The sequence below is a fragment of the Falco rusticolus genome, chromosome 18 (genome assembly GCF_015220075.1).
Source record: "Falco rusticolus isolate bFalRus1 chromosome 18, bFalRus1.pri, whole genome shotgun sequence".
Lineage (NCBI taxonomy): Eukaryota > Metazoa > Chordata > Aves > Falconiformes > Falconidae > Falco > Falco rusticolus.
In genome coordinates this window covers 3,977,080-3,997,251 of record NC_051204.1, presented here as the reverse complement: position 1 = coordinate 3,997,251, position 20,172 = coordinate 3,977,080, and the positions used below count along the sequence as shown (strand labels likewise).

The window sequence follows — 20,172 nt, the reverse complement described above, 5'->3', positions numbered from 1 at the left end:
GGCCGCGCCGTGTCTGGAGACAGCCAAGTGACAAACAAGGTTAATGTTCCTCAAGCGGGAGCTGTCACTCCGCGTTAGGTCCCAGGTTTCACCTTCCACAGCACAACGCTGGCACGCACTGCGCAGGGAAAGGTGCTGGCAAACCAGTACAGAACGCTCTGGATACCATGGCCGAGGAGGCTGGGGACATTGGGAAGGGCTTGTCCCTCCCAGCCGTGACGGTGTCTGCCCCATGTGCTACACGATGGCTGGGTCTGATCTGGTGGGGACGGGAGGGCAGGGAGTGGAGCACGGCCATGGCAAACGGCTCCATGCGGTGCCGGCATGACACGGCTCGGGGACCGGCAGTGTGCCAGCCACCCGAGCCGCGTGCGCCGCAGCCGAGCCACGGGGTGTTCATTTATTGAAGGCGAAGGCAGGGTTACCGGTGGGACTGGGTATCGTGTGTCTGCAAGCACCATCCTGGGAGCACTCAGCAGAGCTGGAGGCGGCTCTGGGAAGACATCGGCTGTCACGCTGATGCGTGCGGCCTTCCTCTGCGGCCAGGGTATCACCAGGGACCAGGGTGTCCCCGGCACAGTGCCACCCGCCTCTGCCCAAAGCCACAGCCCCTGCGCCCCCCACACACAGACACTAGCACGGGCTGGGCACAGGCTCCAAAGTAAAAGCCAACTTTATTGTTGTATAAAGACCGTAAAAGTTCCCTTAAACAAAACACACGTTGGGTCAGGTGGTCCCGGGCATCCCCCACGCGTTGGTGTGAGCGTGGCTGTGCGGGGACGCCCGTGGGGAGCAGCACCCACGGTGCAGCCGCTGGCGGTGCCTTGGTCCGGTCCCCCCCAGCCCCTTCTCTCCTCCACAGCCAGTTGTATGGGGAGAGGAGCCGCCGGGGGGCTGTGGGGCCGGGGGGCCGGGCTCGGAGCGGGGGCTCACTGAGGCGCTTGTGCATTGCAGAACCCCTGGGCTGCGCTGGGCAAGTAGGCACTTACGGAAGGGCACGGCCACTGCTCCCGGCCAGCTCCATCCCACGGCACCGGGGCAGCAGCTGCGGCCAGAGCCAAACGTGCTGCCCACACCGGGGCCGAGCTGGGCCTGGCTGTGCCGGGGTAGCCGGAGCCAGGGCTGGTCCGGGGCAGGGGATGTTCAAGCAGCTTTGGTTGGTGCTCTTGGTGAATTAAGGCAATTTTGCTTCAGTTGGTTTTTAAAAAGGGCAAACGCAGCAAAACCAGCTCTCAGGGGCCAGGCACTCCCTCGGGAGAGTGTGAGTCTGCTCTGGCTTTGCTCGGAGTCACCGCTCGGACCCTGCATGCCCAGAGGTGGGCGCTGACCCCCACCTGCACCAGCCTCCCGCGCCCCGGCCTCGCCTCTACCCACCCACCCCGGGAACCCGCAGCCCAATCCTGGAAGGGTCAAGAAGGGACGCTGGGAAATTTTGGGGGAGATTCAGGCTCCTGCCAGCAGCGCGGGAGTGGGGAGAGGGCAGAGGAGCCGCAGCGGCTCCCGCCATCCCCGCGTCCCATCACAGTGACCGGTCGGCAGCTTGTGAGTCCTTGGGCGAGAGGTGGGAGCGCTCCTCCAGCAGCGGGTGGGAGCAGGCTGGTGACGGGCTGCCACCCACCCACATGGTCCCTGGGGAGCACCGAGGGGAAACCCACTCCCCAACAGCCCGGCAGGGCTGGACCCACCGCCCGGACCCCTCGGTTCCCCTCCATCAGCACCTTCATCCCTTGGTGGCCCCAGAGGGCTCAGCCCCACGAGCCCATTTCCCATTTGCCTCTTATTCCCCGTTTGGTTGTTACAGGAATGGCGCGCTCCGCGCGGGAGGGTGCTGGGTCTGCCCCCCGGCCACCCCGTCTCCGAGTGGAGCCCCCCGCGCCCCTCGCTCCACCTGGCCCAGGGGGGGCAGGAAGGGAGCGGGGAGCAGCAGGGACTGAGATGGGAGATGGGGCGGCACCATCCAGCACAAGAGCTGGAGCGGGGCTCCCCCAAACCTGCCTCTTGCCTTTCCCAACCCGTGTGTCCCCCCCTCCCGCCCTGTCCCTTGGTCCCGCTGGGCTCTGGTCACAGCCCATGTCCTGGCATGGCCGGGTGGCCGTGCCGCTGCCTGGGGGCCAGGCCTGCGGGTGAGCCGGGGAGGGATTAAACCACTGATTTCGGTAACGCCCCAAGGGATCTCTGCAAAGGAAATAGAAAAGTTCTAAACCAAGTCTGAATGTCCAGGTTGGTCGGAGCAACAGCCGCGTGCCGGGGGGATGCTCGGGGGCTCTCCGGTCCATACCGCAGAGGCAGCGGGTGATGCCGCGGCTGCTCTTGGCTCGTTGCCAATGACCGCCCCCGGCCACAGCCGCTTCACCCCTCGCTGCACCAGAGCCAGGCGCTCACCAGCCGCGGCTCCCGCTGCCAGATGCTGCTTCTCCAAGGACGACGGAACAAATCCGTGACCATTTCTGTGCGATGACGGCGGCTCGTGGCAGCTCCTGCAGCCATGGCATGGCTGCGGAGCGGCTGATCCCCAGCTCCGCAGGTCCCCACGTCCTGCAGGATGCCGGTGCCTCACACCACGGTGCTGATGGTGGACGACTCCTCCGACCTCCGCTGCTTGCTGGGCAGAGACTTGAGATACTCCAGGTGCCGCCGGGCATCCTCCTGGTTCTGCCGTACGTAGTAGACCAAGTAGGAGATCACCATGGCGAACCAGCCGAACATGGTGACCAGCATGGCGATGTCCGTGGTCTTTTTGTACACGTTGCAGAAGTCCGTGTCGGCGATGACCTGCAGGAAGGCTTTGCCGACATGCTCCTCCTGCGTGGAGGAGTCGCACACGATGCCACCCGAGGAGCCGGCCACCAGGTCCACCGTGCGGATCAGCTCCTGCAGCCGACAGTCACACAGCCAGGGGTTGTCGGAAAGGTTGACCTTGGCCTTCAGGTTGCTAAAGGCATCTTTGCTGACCGACACCAGCCTGTTGGAAGACAAGTCCAGAGAGTGCAGGTGCTCTGCCAGGCCCCGGAAAGCCCCGCTCTCGACACCGGCGATGGCGTTGTGGGACAGATCCAGCTCCAGCAGGAGTGGCAGGTCCCGGAAGGCGTCGCGGGGCAGGAAGGGGATTCGGTTGGAGTCCAGGTAGAGCTTGTTGGTGTCATTGGGAATGTCTCTGGGGACCTCGGTCAGCTGAGCATTGCTGCAGCGAAAGGTCTTCAGCCCCTCCTCTTCTGAGGGGTAGCAGCCCTTGGGGAACGCGGCGGCCGAGCGGAGGCAGGAGGCCAGAAGGAGGAGGCTCAGCAGGAGCAGCCACATGGTCACCGAGCGGAGGAGGACCCGCTGTGCCGCAGGCATGGTGCCGCGCTGCCTCAGTCACGCGGCCACCAGCCCAGCGGCTCTCGCTCACGGTGCTTTCAGCTGGACTCGGTGCATCTGAGGTGGAGACAGCAAGGGGACAGTGTGAGACCAGGAGAGCCAAGAGGCAGAGCCACCACTGTGCCAGCTGCCAGCATCACACCTGCCCCAGGTGCAGCCTGGAGAAGGACAGGGACCGGGCCAGGGCCGGCCACCACGGCTCAGGCATCCCCTCAGCCCCTGCCACCAGCGGCCTCCCTCAGGCTTCCTGCGCGGCAGGATCAGGCCGAGCGAGGACATGTCTCCTGCGTGCCGGCAGCTGGGCTGTAACAAATGGAGACAGCTCAGGTTGAGCCAGAGGCGGGGGCGAGCTCCCACCCTGCCAAGGTCACCGCTGGTTTGATCGCGTCGCGCGCTCGCAGGAGGCTGATCCATCCTGCAGCGGCAGCTGGTGGGACGCAGCAGCCAGCAAGCCCTGGCTCCAGGCGCTGTTGGCGGCCCCCAGGGAACGCGGTGGAACACCCCCCGGGCAGAGGCCGAGCAGGATCCCGCTCCCCAGCTCTGCTCTCCAGGGCACACGCAGACACACGTTGGGTTTGCCCCTTTGAGGGGATTGGTGCAGCCGGGTGGTTGGGCACCACTGTCCCCTGCCCGGTGCCACCCTGGCCGCAGGGTCACGCTGCCCACACCACCCCGTAACCATGGTCCCCATCCAGCCCTTTATTCCGGAGGGGAAAAGCGTCAGCAGGAAAGAAACAAAAACAGAGAAAGGAAATTCACTGGAGCTGAGTGTGTAGCGAGTTCCCAGGGTGGTGGCAGCAGATAAGGGCCATGTCCGAGCTCCACGAGCGCGCTGCCCGGCTTCCCCAGCCACAGGTCCCACCACGTCCAGGGGCCCCGCGTTATCCCGAGCCGAGCCACGGCGGCGGAGCCATCCAGGCAGGGTGCAGGTGCTCTCCCACCACCCCACGAGTAAAGACACCAGCACAAACGGGCACGCCGTGGCACCCCGTCTGTGCTGTGGAAAGCTCCGCGCTGTGCCACCGGGCCACCACCTGGGTGAGCCTGCCCGCGGGTGCCACCACCCACAGCGCACCCTGTCCCGGGCAAACCCACTCCTGGGTGCCGACCGGGGGTCCCGAGCGAGGGGCAGGGCTGGCCACCCAAGGGTGGTCCTGGTAGCCCAGCCTGGGCGAGCACCCTGACCGCTGGGTGCCGTAACGCAGCCCAGCCGTGCTGGAACACCCCAAGGTCACAGCAGTGCGGAGCTGCCCCCTGCACTGCCGGCCCCCCCCGGCTGCTCGGGGTCCCCACGCGGGACCAGGGCTCAGAGCAGCCGAAGGGCAGCAGGAACCCAGCCCCATGCTGGGAGGTCGGGGGGAGGCCCAGCCCCCCCCCGTCTGCCAGAAGTAACCTGGGGCAAGTGCTGCCCCTTGGGGCCACCCCCCCGCTGCCGGGGGCGAGTGTGGAGCTGGGAAACCCACCGGACTGAGCCGGGAGCCGGTGGCCCGGGACAAGGGGCGCTTCATCCACGGGACCCGGGGGACCCCCCCGGGGGGGAATGCGGCTCTCCGGGGCCCCGCGGCGGCTCGGGATGCTCCCCAGCCCCGGCGCTCCGGACCACGCACCGCAGCGAGAGCGGGCGCGACCGGGGTCCACAGCCCACGGCGGGGCACGGGGGGTCCCCGGCTCGACCCCCGGGGTCGCCGCCAGCCCCGGCGGGGAAGGTCCAGGTAGGCGGGGGCAGGACGGGGCTGTGCGGGCTCCAGCACCCACCGTGCGCCCAGCGCAGCCGGGGATGCCCGGGGTTCCCCCCGGCCCCGCTCGGCACCGGGGGCGTTGCGGGCGAGGGAAGCCCCGGTGCTTCCCCGGGGGAAGCTCAGCTCAGCTCGGCGCGGTGCTGCCGGGACCCCCCCACCGCCGCCGCCGCCTCCCGCCCCCCGCCCGCCGGGGGCCGGGGAGGTCCCGGTGCGGACTCACCTGCCGTGCGCAGCCCCGCGGCGGCGGAGCGGCCCCGCGCCCCGGGCCGGAGCGGCCGCGCCCCGCGCAGCGCGGCGGGCCCGGAGCCGGCGGCGGCGGCGGGGCCGGTGGGCGGGATCCTCCGCCCGGGCCTCCCCGGGGCTCCCCGCCCCCGGCCCGCCCCGCCGGGGGGGCCGTACAGCGCCCAGCACCCCCGGCCCGGTACCCGGCTCCTTGCTAGCCCCCCCACCCCCCACCCCGTGAGGGACGATCTGTCCCGGGACCCCCAGAACGGGGCGGGGGAGCCGGAACCGGGGACCCCCGGCGTGGGGACCCCCGAGCGCGTAGTGGCCGGGGCCGGGGGCTCCCGAGGGGCTCCACGCCCCCTGCTTCCCCCCAACCCTCGCGGGGGCACCCCCGGCCCACCTCGCCCCCCCGCCCCGGGGCGCTGGGCGCTGTGCACCCCCCGGCTCTTGCCCCCGCCGCCCCCCAGCGCCCCCCCGGCCCCTCGCGGAGAGCAGGACCCTCACCCAGCGGGGCCCCCTCCCGCCCTCAGCCCCCCCCGCCCGGCACCGGCATCGCTTACCCCGGGAAACCCGAGCCGCGGCGGGCGGCAGCCGGGGCAGGAGCCAGGGGCGGGGGGGGCACCGGAGCAGGCCCCCAGCCCAGCCTCGAGCTGCCCGGGCCGGGGACCGCTGGGCTGCCCGGGGGCTCGGCGGGGCCGCCCCGGGACACCGGCGAGGGCGGCTCAGCACCATGGAGAGCGGCCGCCGTTACCGGGCCGGGCCCCGGTGCCCCGGCACCGTCGAGAGGGCCGAGCGATCCCGCTGCCCCAGGCGGGTCCCCCCCTCCCGACTGCTCCCCCCATCCCCGGGGCTGGCCCCGGCGGGACCCCGGGCGGCGGGGCCGCGGGCCGTGCCCTTGCCGTGCCGCAGCAAGGACGCGCCCGGTGCCCGGTTCCCCTGGGCGAGCAGCCCGGCCCTGCGTGCTGACATCCCCGCCGCTCGCGGAGAAGCCGGTTCCGAGGCACCGGGCCTGGATCTCGGCTCCATTGGGGGAACAAAACCTGCCGGGGGAGGCGCAGCCAGGCAGGGCCGCAGCCAGCTGCTCCGCCGGGACCCCCGCGCTCCCCGGGGAGACCCCTGGCCTCCGGCGGGGCTGAGCGGAGAGATGGGGATGGGGATGGGGATGGGGATGAGGATGAGGATGAGGATGAGGATGAGGATGGGGCCGAGCCAGCAGCACAGCAGGATCCCTGTCTCTGCGCCCCAGGGAGCACCCCAGGCTCTGCACCTCAGGGTGCTGCAGCCAGCGGGGGTTTGCCGTGGCAGAGGGTCGCCACACGCCAGGGCAGCCATAGGCCCGGGGGGGCCCCTGCTCGGTCCAGCCGGTCTGTCCAGCACTGGGGCCCGAGAGGAGCCCGACTGCGGGCAGGGCTCACCCAGGCCTGGCCCAGGACTCGGCCGGGAGCACAGCAGGCAGCAGCCGGTCGGTGCTTTGGGGCGCTGCCGGCGTCTCCCTGTTTGACCGGGGAGCAGAGCAACCCTGTGCTGCCCATCACCGGTGCCGGTGCCACCGGGAGCTGTGCACAGAGCGGGAGCAGTGCCAGGGCCACAGCAGCGCATGGGCAGCTTCGGGTGACACAACAGGATGGGGCTCGTGGGAGCCGAGGGGCTGAGGTGGCAGGCAGGGCCTTGGGGGGCTCGAGCTTTCAGCGAGCCCCAGCTCAGACCCGGGGGGGGGGTGTCACCACAGCAGCAGGCAGAGACCCCCAAGAGCATGAGCTGCACCCTGTGGGGGTCTCACGTGCCAGGACACGGCACCCGCCAGCCCCAAAACCCAGCGCCTGCAGTGCAGCACGACCCCGCGCAGACCCTTCCCCGCTGCAGCCGCAGCAGCCATGGCTAAAAATAGCCAACCCCGGCTCCTTGCTGCCACTACGGTGCTAAATATAACCAGTATCGACCAGGCAGCGGGACTGGCAGCCCGGGAGAGTGGGCGGTGAGCATGGCCCCTGGCACGGGGAGGGGGGGGTGAAGCCGGCAGTGAGGGCCGGGTATGGGAACAGCCCCCCTGAGCACGGGGGAAAGGCTGGTCCATGCCGCTGCCAGCCAGGGGATGGGGCCAGACTCCCCTGGGGACCCCCCACCCCCAATCCTGGGGTTCCTTGGGGGGAGGGTGAGCCCCGCCTGGGGAGCCCAAGGAACGGGTGTCCCCCTCCCCGCGCTCGCAGCGGCAGCAAGAGGCTGCCTGCTGCATCACTGAGAGGGATTAATATTTATGGGCGTTTAAAAATAGCTGTCGCATTGTGCTTCCCCCTCACGTGCGGAGTCAGCGGGGTGCGGGGAAGCTGCTAAATTAGATGTCACCGCGCAGAGGGAGCTGCTCAGCCAGGCAGGAGCAGGGATAAAAATAGAGGCTGCCGTGCGTGCGTGGCAATCCTGCAAAGCAGGGCCAGCTCCCGCGGGATCCCCTGCCTCCGCTCACCGGCATCCCTGCACCTCGCCTGCCGCCCCCGATCCTGCAGGATCCCCCGCCTCCGCTGGCATCCCCACACCGTGCCCTGCCGGCGAGGGCACCCTGGAGAAGCCAGACAGGGACTGGGCCCCCCACAGCACCCACCGGCTGCTCTAACTGTGCCTGTGTGTCCCCCCGTGCCCAAGGCCCTCCAGGGTGCAGGGCTCTGGGAAGCCACCCTGTGCCCCGCCAGCGGCACCCCGGGGGTCCCCATGCCCTCGCCGTGCCCAGCCGGCACACAACCACCCACTGGGAGCGGCTCAGGCTCACGCAGAGGCCGGATGGACACACGCAGGGTCGGGATGGAGGCGCAGGGGCAGCCATGGCTGGGCTGTGCCAGGAAACCCAGGTTCCATCGGTGCAAACGGCACTACCAGTGCACCGGGGCCAAAACCAAAACCCCACCGATGGGTTTGCCGAGCGGCCGCATGAGGCTGGGGGCTGTGAGCGGTGCTGCCGGGCTCCCACATGCTGGGTTGGGGTCTCTGCTGGGCCCAGGACCCCAGTGCAGCTCCAGGGCAGGGGGACGGCAGCACGAAGTGGTTTTGGCGTCACGTGCTGGCGTTGCACCCTGGGCCGCTCCCGTGCCGGAGAGCCGGCAGCAGCCGGTGCGCACAATGCCCAGCACAGACGGCCAGGCGCATGGGGGCTGCCGCAGCACCGCGCTCTCGGCTCTGCTCGCTGCACAAACAAAAGTGGGGCCAAATGGTGCCCCCCGAGCCGCAGCGCCGGATTCCTGCGCTCCCAGCCCTTGGCCCTGTGTCCGGCAGCACCACCCTGGCCCGCTCACACGACGCCTGCCATTGAGGTTTTCCCTTGGGAAGAGCAGGAAGCCCACCCTGCGCAGCCCACCCTCCCCCAGTAGCGTGGAAGGCCCCAGCTGGGTCGCAGCCCCCCCAGGGTGCCTGTAGCCCCACAGGGATGGCCATAGTCCCCCCGGGGTGGCCATAGCCCCCCTGGGATTAGCCGTAGCCCCTCCAGGGGTGCCCGTAGCCCCCAGGGCTGCTCTCCGCAGCCGAGGGCCGGCAGAGGTGGGGTGCTGTGGGTGCAGGGTGGTAGCAGAGCGGTAGAGGACCCTTCCTGGCCTCCCCAGGGTCGCTCCCCGCCGCCGTGCCCCCAGCGGGTGGCCGGGTGGCCCCCGGTAAGCGCGGCCCCGCCTCTCCCGGGGCGGGACCCGGAGCTGGGCGCTACCGGGACTACAGCTCCCGGCGTGCCGCGGCGGCGGGGCGGGCGCACCCAGGAGCCCGCCGGGAGTGCAGCCGGGGCGGCGGGGTGCGCGACGGAGAAAGCCCCGGCCCCGCCGAGCCGAGCCGAGCCGGGCCGGGCCGGGCCGAGCAGCGGTGAGTGCGGACCGGGCGCGGCGGCGCCTCTCCGGGCCGCCCCCGGGGATACGGGGCCGGGCCGGAGCCCGGCAGGCCCAGGCGGGAGGCCTCGCCCCCTCCCCGGGAGCAGCAGCGGCCGAGCCCCGCGGGGTGGTGCCTGGCGTGGGCCCGAAGGACGCCCCCGTCCTCCCCTCCAAAAAAGCAAAGCAGTTGCTGAGCTGGAGCCCGAAAGCCCCAGGGCCGGGAGGGCGGGGGGCCGCGGTGCGGGTCCTGCCCGGGGCTGTGCGGAGGTAAGCGGGGTGCGGGACCCCACGCGCAGTGTCCCCTGCGTGGCCAAACTTCCCCTCGACATTCAGTAGAAAAGAGGGAGGCAGAGCCCTCACTGCTCCTGCTCCCATCCAGGGGGGCTCAGGCTTCCCACCCCATCACTACAGCCCCCCCCCCTTCCTCCCCTCCTGCCAGCCCTGCACACCCCCCGGGTGGGGGGACGGGGCAGCCGTGGGGCGCAGAGCTCCTAAACCCAACAGCAGCTCCAGGCCGGAGCGGGACCCCCAGCAGCACCGGGGGGGGGTAACCTCTGGCTCCACTCCTTCCCCGCTCAGCTGCCTGCGCACACCGGCGGCCCCGCGGTACCTGATGCTCTGGTTCCGAGGCTGATGCCATCTCGCAGAGAAGGGTTTGAAATATTTATTTGCTTGGGAGATGGTGGTTGCTGTTGCTGCCAGAGATAGGGATCGTGGCTCCTCAGTGGCTCCCGTGGATCATCATGGCTCGTGTTCTGGGAACACTCGGGAAGATCCGCCAAGATAAGCACCTGAGCCTTCCTTCCCTCTGCCACCTGCTCCGGGCTGAGGCAGAATGGGGTGCTGAGCGCGATCCTGCAGCGCCCTGGGGAAGGGTGAATCCACTGCCGAGCACTGACAGGGTCGGAGCACTGCTGGACTGCGAGGGGACAGGAACAGGCAGTGGTCACCCTCCTGGGGGGGCAAAAGCGATGGTGGAGAAGGAGCTGCACCTTGGGGTGCTGTAATCAGAGGTTGTGGGTCCTCCAGCAGCTGATGGGTGACAAAGCAAGCGGGAAACCGCTGAGGTCGTTTGTTTCCCCTTCCCTTGGAAGTGGGGAGATGCTGAGCTCGCAGCCCTGATGCTTGCTCTGAGCCCCAGAACAAGAGTCTTTCCCAACAAAGCCACAGACAGGGAGCTGGCACAGCAGCAGGCGGGAAATTGGGAACAGGACGCGAAGGATCGGGCAGGGGAAGGGCTCGGCTCTGCCGTCGCAGCGTGCTGTTCGTCGCTGACCACAGTTAACGACTTTTCCCCTCCTTGGATGGCCACCATCCAACATCAGCGCAGTCCTGACCTTCGCACTCAGGCTGGTGAAACATTAAAGCCGTTCAGTCCCAAAAAAACGCTGCACAAGTTGGGAAAGCAGAGCTTCACAGCCAGCGGTTCCCGGGGGGGGGAGCTGGGGTTCCTCCCGCTGTTGCCTTCCGCCTTGTTTTTCCTGCAGGTGAACAAATCCCTGGTGTAAAAATCAAAAAACCGTGGGATCTGGGATGGGGGCAGGGATCGGAGCCTTGAGAGCTCACGCTCCCCTGGCCAGGCTTTTGCAACACAGTTGTGTGTGCAATCTGAAGCAAGCAAAGAAAACAAGTGAGGGCTGCAAACACCAGCTCAGAAATGGGAAAGATTCGCAGATGAAATATTTTTTGAAGTGGAAAGGACAGCGTTGGAGAAGCACGCAGAATCATCCCCATCGTAGGACCGAATGCTCGCCATCTCCAAATCTCTCTCGCAAGAACGAGTTACCCACGTTGTAGGCATTTCACCCGTCTGATCCTCATTTTTACAAGGAAACAGAGGCCCAGGGACGAAAACTGCTTCACATACGGCTTATACGTCTGGCCCTTTGCCACCCAGCCGCAGGTTTGTGACTGCCCTCGTTTGCAGAGGGGTCTGAGTAGAAGTTGCTCGTTAGTTTTTCAAAATTACACCTGGGGTTGTCCTCAAGTGGAAATTCCACTTTATTAGCTCACAGGCAGGGCGCGCCTCTGGCCGTGGGGCCCGCAGGAAGGCCCGCTAAGCTTCTGTAGCCTTTGCGTAATGGCATCATTTCAAGAAAAGAGGGTCCCAAAGAGGCCACCTGGTCAACCACCCATTCCAAAGAGGGATCTTTATTTGTGAAAATTGATTTTAAAGCCCCCGGTGAGACCACCCATCGCTTTCCATGGGCAGGCCATTCCAACATCAGTCCTCCAGCATTACCAAGTTGCTCCATGTCTTGGCCACGCAGTTACTAACTCCGCTGCGTACCTTGTCTCCCTCCTCAGCACAGCTATCTGTCAATGTTCCTCACGCCTCTCTCCAGTGTTCTCTAGACTAAACAAACCAGTTTCCTCCAATCTGTCCTTGCAGGTCATGTTTTTCCTACACCTCTGCTCATTCTCACTGCTCTCCTCCCCTGGACTCCTTCCAGCTCCTCCCAGAACTGGACAGTGTTCTAGCTGAGGCCTTACCAATATCTAGGAGAATTATTTCCTATGTCTGGCAAACAGCACTCCTGTTTACGCATTCCACAGGGGTGTCTGCTTTTTTTTGTTGTTGCAACAATATGACTTTTGACTCATTATGCTTCACCAAACCCCTCCGTTTCCTTCTGAAAGCCCTTAGGAATTGCACCCAATTAAGGATGGACTGAAGCACTGAACACTAAGTCCTGCTTCCAGACCAAGCTTCAGGCTTTTTTTCTGGAATAACCAGTAGGCAATATCCTTTGGCCCAGGAGATGGGTGACAAGAGAACACACGCTCTGGAGACCACGTTTCTGGTAAGAAAAAACCTCCAGATAGAAGCTCCCTGACTGCCACCTGGGTAGCGGAGGTCGGCAAGCATCTGTTCAGCTTGCCTAGCAGCCCTGCTTCACCAGAGCTGCCTGCAACACCGAGCAGCGTCTGCCCGCGCAGTTGAAAGGGGCTTGGAAGCTACAGCACATGTCCCAGGAGCTGCGGAGTCAAGCGTTCCCTCCGTCCCCCAGCCCTGGGCAGGAGCAGGGGGGAGCACCAGCTTCTGAAACAAGCCAGGCCCAGCACTCTGCAAGGGAGCTGGGAACAGCTGGCAGCGACACAGTGTAATGTCAGATCTGGCTCGGCCTCGCCTCCCGAGACTGAAGACTGTGAGAGCTGGAGAGAACGGCAGCACCGTCTCCCAGCTGTGGGAACCAAAGCAGCAAAAACACAAGGAAACATCAGGAAACAGCCCTCGCCCTGGGGTTTGCTGTCCAAAGCGGGATGGACTGTTTTATCTAATGAAATGATATTTCCGTGGGACACAGACAAAGGCGATTTTACACAAGAACTTCTTTGATCTCATTGTAGATATTCAACTTTGGAACAGTTCTGATTTGTGCTGTTTCCTGTAATCCCTGGAAACCAGCAAACCAGAGCTGTCATGTTCCCGGAAAGCCTAAAAGCTGACCGATACCTGCTGCCACTAGCAGTGCGGCAGTCCAAAAAGCCACCCCGGTACCTGCGTTGTCTGTAGAGCACCACTCCAGAGACCTGCTCCAAGAGGATGACACTGCCTTGCTTCCTCTCCTTCCTGGCATTGTTCAGAAAAACATCTTTCTATTCCTCTTACGTGGCAGCTGTTCTTTCCAGGTAGGGGAAGAGCCATATCCTCTGCGGTTCTTGCTCCTGAAGCGTCTTCCCAATGCACCTTTCCTTGTAATCTCTAACTCTTTATGTTCCACAAGAGTAGTATCGGTCCTTCCCTGTGGGGGAATATTTTTATTACTCCCTTCCACCTTTAAGTCTTAAATTGGAAGGCAAAACACGTAAGCCAGACCAAGAGACCAGCAAGCCTCTAAAGCTGTGCAGAACACTGTTAGTTTAGTTAAACTAATTAGGAGATCTGTTGATACAGCGCTGCTGTGCCTTTCCTCTGCAAAATTGGAAAGAGAACACAAGTATTAAGGTACACTGAACCCATAAACACACCAAGAAGCTTCAAGTGCCAGAGTGCTTCCGTGATTAACACTGTGATGATGATTTAAAAAGTGGCAGCTGAGGGATTGAACCTCAACTTCTTGGTTCCAGGACAACATTTCAACAAATCAAAAGTAGCTTCTGTCACAGCCAGGCTTCCCACACATGATTCCCAGCTGCTCCTGGATTTAGCTTCCCCTCAGAAACATCACCTCTACAAACAGAAATAATGAGGTGCAGAGAAGCGAAGTGACTTGTGATTTTTAGAAAAAACAATAGATTTCAGGTTTGCTTACACAGGACAGTGCTCAGGCCCTGCTGTGCTTACCCGAGAGCTGGAGGGCTAACGCGGTGCAGGTACTGACCTGACTCTGCTTTAGTTTCAGGCGCGCACGTCGGACACGAGAGCCAACATGAACGTGGGAACAGCACACAGCGAGGTGAATCCCAACACCCGCGTCATGAACAGCCGGGGCATCTGGTTGTCCTACGTCCTCGGAATTGGCCTGCTGCATGTCGTACTCCTGAGCATCCCCTTCTTCAGCGTGCCTGTGGTTTGGACTCTTACCAACATCATTCACAACATGGTAAGGAAACCGTGTGGCCGGCGTGACTTCCCAGGGCACAGAGAGGTAATCTCTTAGCACCAGCTGTTCTTTTGAGAGCCACTTAGTCAAATTCTTGTTGAACCAATTCCTTTCTGTTTCCAAAGATGAAGTTGCTCAACCTCCACCCCTCAGACTGCACCTTTGCCTCTAGGTCATATATTTAAATCCAGCCTAGGGACTGAAGAGGCAGCAAACATCTGGTGAGGCTGCTCAGAGGGGACACTGAATTCATTTGCCTGCAGGCTAAATCCCTTTGTCACATCCCCCTTCACAGAGGAATAGTGTGACAGGCCACAGAAACTGGCAGGACAGCTTTCACTTCCGTTGATACAATCTGAATTGGCCTCACTAAAGTTGAGAAAACAAGATTAAACCCCGAATTCTGTTCTTTGCTTGAAGTAAAAAATAATCCAGGAACAGACTCTCCCCTTTAAGGATCAGGTAGCCAAACAAACGGGTGTCAAAGCGCCGTGCTAGGGGTGCGCAGGTAAGCGCAGCACACTTAAGACACGTTCTGAGTGCGCCTCGGTTCCCCACGATGCCAGAAGCTGCTGTGTTTAACTGCTCACTTCTGTGCCTCTGCCATCCCACTACACGAGTCTCTGCACGCTTGGGTTGTACAGTGGAGGAACAGACCTCTCAACAGCCGTTCACCCTCAGGCATAGGGGATGAAATACTTCAGAGGTGCAGCAATTGGGTTTGTATTCTTATTTTAAAAAAACACCTCAGCCAAGAATAGTCCAGAGACAAAAATGACACCCTTATTAGGGATGCTCATGCTAATGTTATTCATGTCTATCGTGGGGGGAAAAAAACCAACCCACAAAACCACCAAGTAGAGCTGCCTGGAGCTCAGTTTACAAGCTGCCTGCTTTTCACCAGCTCCTTCCCCTTCTCTGGCAGCTTAAACAATGAGGTCCTAGGGACCGAAAGGGGTTTAAAGACCAGCAACAGCTCTACTTAAAGACAGATGACGTAGCCAGACCGTTTATCTGCAACTGGCGCTCCACTTCAAGAGGTTAACTTGTAATCAGGGCGGTATCAGACCCTCACTGCCCACAACCAGCACTTTTATAGCAAGCATTTAGCGTCGCCGTTGCAGGGTAGAGCAAGTCCATGCTAATCTCCTGATCCTAGAGATCTGACTGCTGTAATCTCGCAGCCGCCGCCTTGGCTGATGCCCAGGAGCTGAACAAGAAGCTTCACATGTAGCAGCCAAGCCCAAGCCGGCCCCGGCTGGCTGCCTTCCCCCCTCTCTCCCCGCTTCCTTACCGCTGCCGGTTGAAGCACGTTTTCCAGCAGCGACAATGCATCCCTCTAGCGGAACAGCGCGCGGCTGCAAGCTCCCGCACCCGCGACGTTCTTGCTGAAGCTGAACGTTGCCGGTGGCGTGGCAAGGGGCAGAGAGGACCCTGCGCGCTTCACACCGCGTTTGTGTTTGCTGCAGAGCATGTACATCTTCCTGCACACCGTGAAAGGAACTCCTTTTGAGACTCCAGACCAGGGGAAGGCTCGGCTGCTCACACACTGGGAGCAGATGGACTACGGCGTGCAGTTCACGGCGTCCCGCAAGTTCCTGACCATCATGCCCATTGTGCTGTGAGTACTCCAGGGCAGCCGAGCTGCCTTCGCGCATCTGTCCCACTCGATGCTTCTGCTGCACGTGCTGTCCTGGGAAACAAAACCATGAGGTGCTATAATTCAGTTTTCCTCTCACTCTCTTCCCCTCCTTTCCAGGTATTTTCTAACCAGCTTTTTACACCAAGTATGACGGATACACTTCATAATCAACACCATCTCCCTTATGAGCGTCCTGATCCCAAACTGCCTCAGTTTCATGGAGTTCGATCTTTGGATCAACAAGTACTGAACTGTGTGGCTGGTGCAAATGGAAGAGGAGCAGGGGAGAGGGGGAAGCTCCTTCTCTCCAGTCCTGTTTCTTCACCCCCACGCACATTGGGATGTAACTTCACAGCCGCTGTTCAAATGCAGTAGCCAATAGACATATACCGCATGCTGGATCCTCATGCCCAATAAATCTAAACAAGCTCCAGAGTAGAATTTAGTGCGGAGCAGGACGCAGGACACTGGATTTCTTTTATTCCAGCGTCATAAATAGAGGCAGATACACTGAGACTTCGAGGTACAACAAGGATGAATTCTGGGGAGATTTTCATCTATCCCAGACATCGGACGAAGAGAATAGGGATGAGGGAAAAAGCTTCTAGTGCTGGTACTATTGCTGTGGTAAATGCACTTTAAAATATATTTCCCGTTCTGAAGCTAGGTGCTTTAAGCGATATGTGGGGGGAAATTCAAAGGGATACAGCCAGACTTTCCCAATACTTGATATTTTTTTTTTTCTCCGAGGTTTGAGTTCCATTTTGGGTGGGAAGTGGGATGGGGGCAAGAGAATGACAGATTTTTATTTTGCAACCTTGTACACCACTGAGAAAGTTCTTTTACTAAATACAGTACAGGAAGGAATAACCTGCAACATGACAAAGCTTTCATTTTTCTACAGTACCATTCATGTGGTTCAGGGAAAAAGTCGATTAGATCCTAAATCATACCCACCATCTTTAGTTTATACCAGAATCTGGGTAACTACTCCCCACCCCAAACTGCTAATTTTTAAGCGCACCCTGAGCACTCAGGCAGTACAGCATTTGGATTAAGGGCTGGAGAGCAGGTCATTTTAATGCTCGACAAGTGTCACTGAGCTACTTGGTACACAGATACCCCACAAGCAGGGGAGCAGCTGAAGACCGCTAGGTATAGGCCAAACGAGGCGGATGGCTGCTTGCTCTAATCAATTAGTGATTGTAACTGGAATTTTTCTCTGCAGTCCAGGCTTCTTGGTTGCTTAAGTCCGTGTCAGTGTTACTGGGATTTGCCAGTTCTCCAGTTAACCATGGACTTAACTCAGTATTTGACTTCAGGCAAGCGAGAGTTTGATTTCTGGCTTACCTGGAAGCCTGTCACTTGGCTCCATGCACAAGCGCTGCAGCAGCGTCCCCCGAGCCCTCAGGTGATCGCTGGCAAGGGCAAGGGAGCTGCAGGAGAACAATGCTAATGAGCAGCACCAGCAGCAGACTGAATTGACCAACAGAAGGATGCAATGGGTCACCAATAATAGATTTAGTATAGGAACAAAATTGAGCTTCCCCTCCCCCCCCAAAAAAAAATTACCAGCTAAATAAAGTAGGTTTGCAGGTTTAGATTTCCTGGCTGAGATTGCTTTCTGCTGTTCAGAATAATCAGTTTTTCTTTTGGGCTGTGCACCGAATGAAATGTGTTTTTCCTTATGCTTCCCCTGTAAACTCATGAAAGCCTGTATTTTTGTTGTCTTAGTGCTTATATTGTCTCCCACTTTTGACAATGGTATAAACATTTTAAATATGCTATTTTTGTTCCTGCATTAGCCAGTTTTAGCTTTAGAGGTCATACGGGGTATGCAGAGTTGTTTGATGGTCTAAGCATAGGACAGGGAGAGGGGAACTTCAGGTGTGCATGTAAGGTCTAGTACTACTCCGTGCATAATTTTAGGCAAGCTGCTTTACTTCTCTATCTCAGACTTGCTATAAGACTGCTGCAGAGAAGGGAAAAACATTCAGCATACCTCAGAGGGCTGCTGGAATGCCTAGAGAATCGTTACCTAATGTGTTTGAAAAGTGGGAATATTTTAAGTGAAAAGAAAGTTTTCAGGAAGGTAGAAAGAGAAGAGTCTGGCTTGACACCCGAGTGCTGTTCTCCAGCGAGGGAGTTTTGACAGATGTGCAATTTACTTGATGGGTAGATTAAACCTTTTAACCACCACGACATAAGGACTGCTGCTTTAGTTAAGGTACTATACACCCTAAAGCTAAGATACTCTTTATGCTACTAGACAATTACTTTTGGAAAAAAAAAAAGATATTGTTTTCAAAATAGAGATCTCATCAATCAGCTATGTACCTTTGAAATGACTGAGAAATCAACAGTAGCGATGCCCAGCACACTTTTGGAAAGGCCGCTGCCCTCACAAGCGCAGCATCTGTCCTCAGCAGGATGGCCAAGGCTGTAGCGCAGACTGTATGTTGCTTAAACAGATCCAAACGTCTGCTCACAGACACAACTTACATGCCAATGGTAAATCTCCAGAGTAAAGCAAGCAATTTATTGTGGTAGAAAAGGGGGAAAACCAGCAACTTTTATGCAACAGAAACAGTTGCTCTATGCTTAAAAACATGACTCCTATATAAACAGACAAATGCTGATTATTTCTAAGTAATACACATTACACAAGGTCTCAGCAGTTCTGCTATTTTTAGCGTAGGTATAAATTGACGGTAAGAGTCAGCTTTTCTCAATGAAGCACAGTTTCCGTGGAGGCCTCAGCATTACAACAGCTGAAGGTATGAACATATTATTTGTGCTGTTAACTGAAACTATGGACATTGATTCTGTTTTGTTCAGTTACAAGAATCAACTGTAAAACAGAACGGGATTATAAACTTCTCAAAAGGGCAGTTTTTAAAGACTGAAGTCTAAAACTTGTTAGGCAAAGCTTTAATTATAATAGTAAGCTTTTCTGATTTACCTTGTTCACACAAATGATTAAAATAGCCATTGCACAGATACGTGTTACATGGCAAATGACATTCTTTACAACACAGGGATAGCATTTTTGCTACAGAATAACTGGAGTTAGCTTGGACTCAGCAAAGTTAATCCAGTCAAGGGAAACTGAAATGAAAACTAGAGAGAAATATGGGAAGTAGTGAGAGTGGAAAGATTTCATGTTAATCTTGTGGTGCGTTAAGCATCTACATAAAATTAACAGTTACTTGAAAAATTATACGTCTTATAGGATCTTCCTTAAGATCCTGTCCTAAGGGCAGGTGTCAGAATTAATCAAAAATAGAAAAGAAACCATAAGTTAATTGTAATTAAACTGCAGTCACAATTGCTACTAAATGGACCCAAGGTAGTTTTAAGTGACACAGTTCTGGCTATTTTTTTTATATTTACATATATATATACACACACACACACATACATATATATGCTCAAGCCACCCTCTCATGCCAGCTGTGTGGCTCCTTCCTGTCAGTGTCACAGGAGCAAGCAGTTTCCACTGGGAAACCACCACTGCGGTGGCATGGAAGTAACAGCCACAGTTCTGGGTCTTCTGGAACTCTGTACCAAAACCACTGCTGGATTATGCATGTTTGTTAAATTAATGTAGAAGCAAGTTCAGCACTCAAAAGGCTAATCTTGCACACACCCAAGCTAAAGAGCATAGTCCAAACACTAACACTCTCACAGGATAACTAATTTCTGAGGAAAGGGAGATGGGGACAGTGTGGGCAGGATGAGGAACTTTCAGACATGAACTTGCAGCCGATACAGCAGTGATCCGAGGGTGAAGCCTACCTTTTGCATGGAGAACCGGAATGTCAGTGCAAAAGTGTCCACTCATTCTTTCAGACTGTAGAATTTTCCAAGTACCTGCATGAAGGAGAAAACTGGTTGTTACTGATTTTGAAAGGGGTTTTGACAACATCACGCTTTACAGATCTTTCTCTCAAACTTGTACTGGCACCTTGTACAGTGACTAGTGCAAATGTCAGCTGGAGAATTAAAAAGTGGGCTGCACCCTGTTACTGAGAAACAATTACTATGTAGGCACTTAAAATGCTTTTCTTTTTTGTTCTGCAATGAATGCCAAAAGACAAAAGCTTTGGAAAACCACCACTTGAACCCTGAACTGTTAATGGGGATTGGCAGAAACTGTCCTCTGCCCAATCTCGTCCTGGGCAAAGCCTCTTCTAAACCACTGTCAAGATCATGCACGTAATCACACAGTATGGCAGTCACACCAGGAAGTCAGAAAACAATCAGGTACTAACCGCTCTGTTCTTCTGAATTAGGGATCCTGTCTTGCGATTCATTTAAGACAGCTAACAGGATGTTAAACAGCCCAACCCTTAGCTGGAAAAAGTGTTTAAAAAATAAAAAGCCTGAGATCTGGGGCTACTTAATTCCTGAGTATTTTTTTTAATTGTTTGTTTGTTTTAATAGAAGCATGGTACTGGCCCTTGAAACGGGGACAGCAGCTGGTTACCATTGTCAGCACATTAATATTTCTCATTGTGAGTTACACTGCTTTATCATTGCCTATATTTTAAGCATGCAAGTGTTTGTGTATACGTATCTTCCTTGGATCAGTTTAAGCAAGCTGAATTAGTTGGACTTTTTTAATGAAACATTCTGACACTGTACAAAGTTTTAGGGTTTTTTTCCAGTAGCCCTTCTTTTTGCTGTGTATACAGAAGTCTCATGTAGAGAACTTTCTAAAATAAAGTGTGAATATTTTTATTACTCCTTTGTACAGTATTCTAAGAGAAACTAATAAAGTAAGTATTCATGTAAAAACTTGTGTTTGATTCCTTGAATTTTTA

The 20,172-nt window shown here is 58.4% G+C and overlaps 2 protein-coding genes across 5 annotated transcripts; one reads left to right on the top strand and one right to left on the bottom strand.

The window, feature by feature from the left end:
• Positions 1–644: 644 nt before the first annotated feature.
• Positions 645–13,553, bottom strand: LRRC3C (leucine rich repeat containing 3C). Of its 4 annotated transcripts, XM_037410946.1 has the most exons (4): positions 13,483–13,553; positions 12,771–12,903; positions 9,768–10,638; positions 645–3,414 (listed from the first exon to the last, which is right to left on the bottom strand). In XM_037410946.1, the coding sequence occupies exon 4, from the start codon at positions 3,334–3,336 to the stop codon at positions 2,554–2,556; it is 783 nt and encodes a 260-aa protein (XP_037266843.1). In that variant the 5' UTR covers positions 3,337–3,414; positions 9,768–10,638; positions 12,771–12,903; positions 13,483–13,553; the 3' UTR covers positions 645–2,553. The 4 variants fall into 4 exon arrangements, with proteins under 4 accessions (XP_037266843.1, XP_037266844.1, XP_037266842.1 ...); XM_037410947.1 differs by lacking the exon at positions 13,483–13,553 and having other exon boundaries at positions 12,660–12,788; XM_037410945.1 differs by lacking the exon at positions 13,483–13,553 and having other exon boundaries at positions 9,768–12,788.
• On the top strand, positions 13,503–20,146 carry ORMDL3 (ORMDL sphingolipid biosynthesis regulator 3). The gene is given in 3 exon segments (XM_037410949.1): positions 13,503–13,704; positions 15,174–15,325; positions 15,464–20,146. Coding segments are annotated over 3 exon segments (459 nt in total). The 5' UTR covers positions 13,503–13,530; the 3' UTR covers positions 15,597–20,146.
• Positions 20,147–20,172: the final 26 nt, after the last annotated feature.

Bases quoted from the DNA above. Each gene is read 5' to 3' on its own strand.
- LRRC3C (XM_037410946.1), bottom strand. From the start codon at position 3,336: ATGCCTGCGGCACAGCGGGTCCTCCTCCGCTCGGTGACCATGTGGCTG.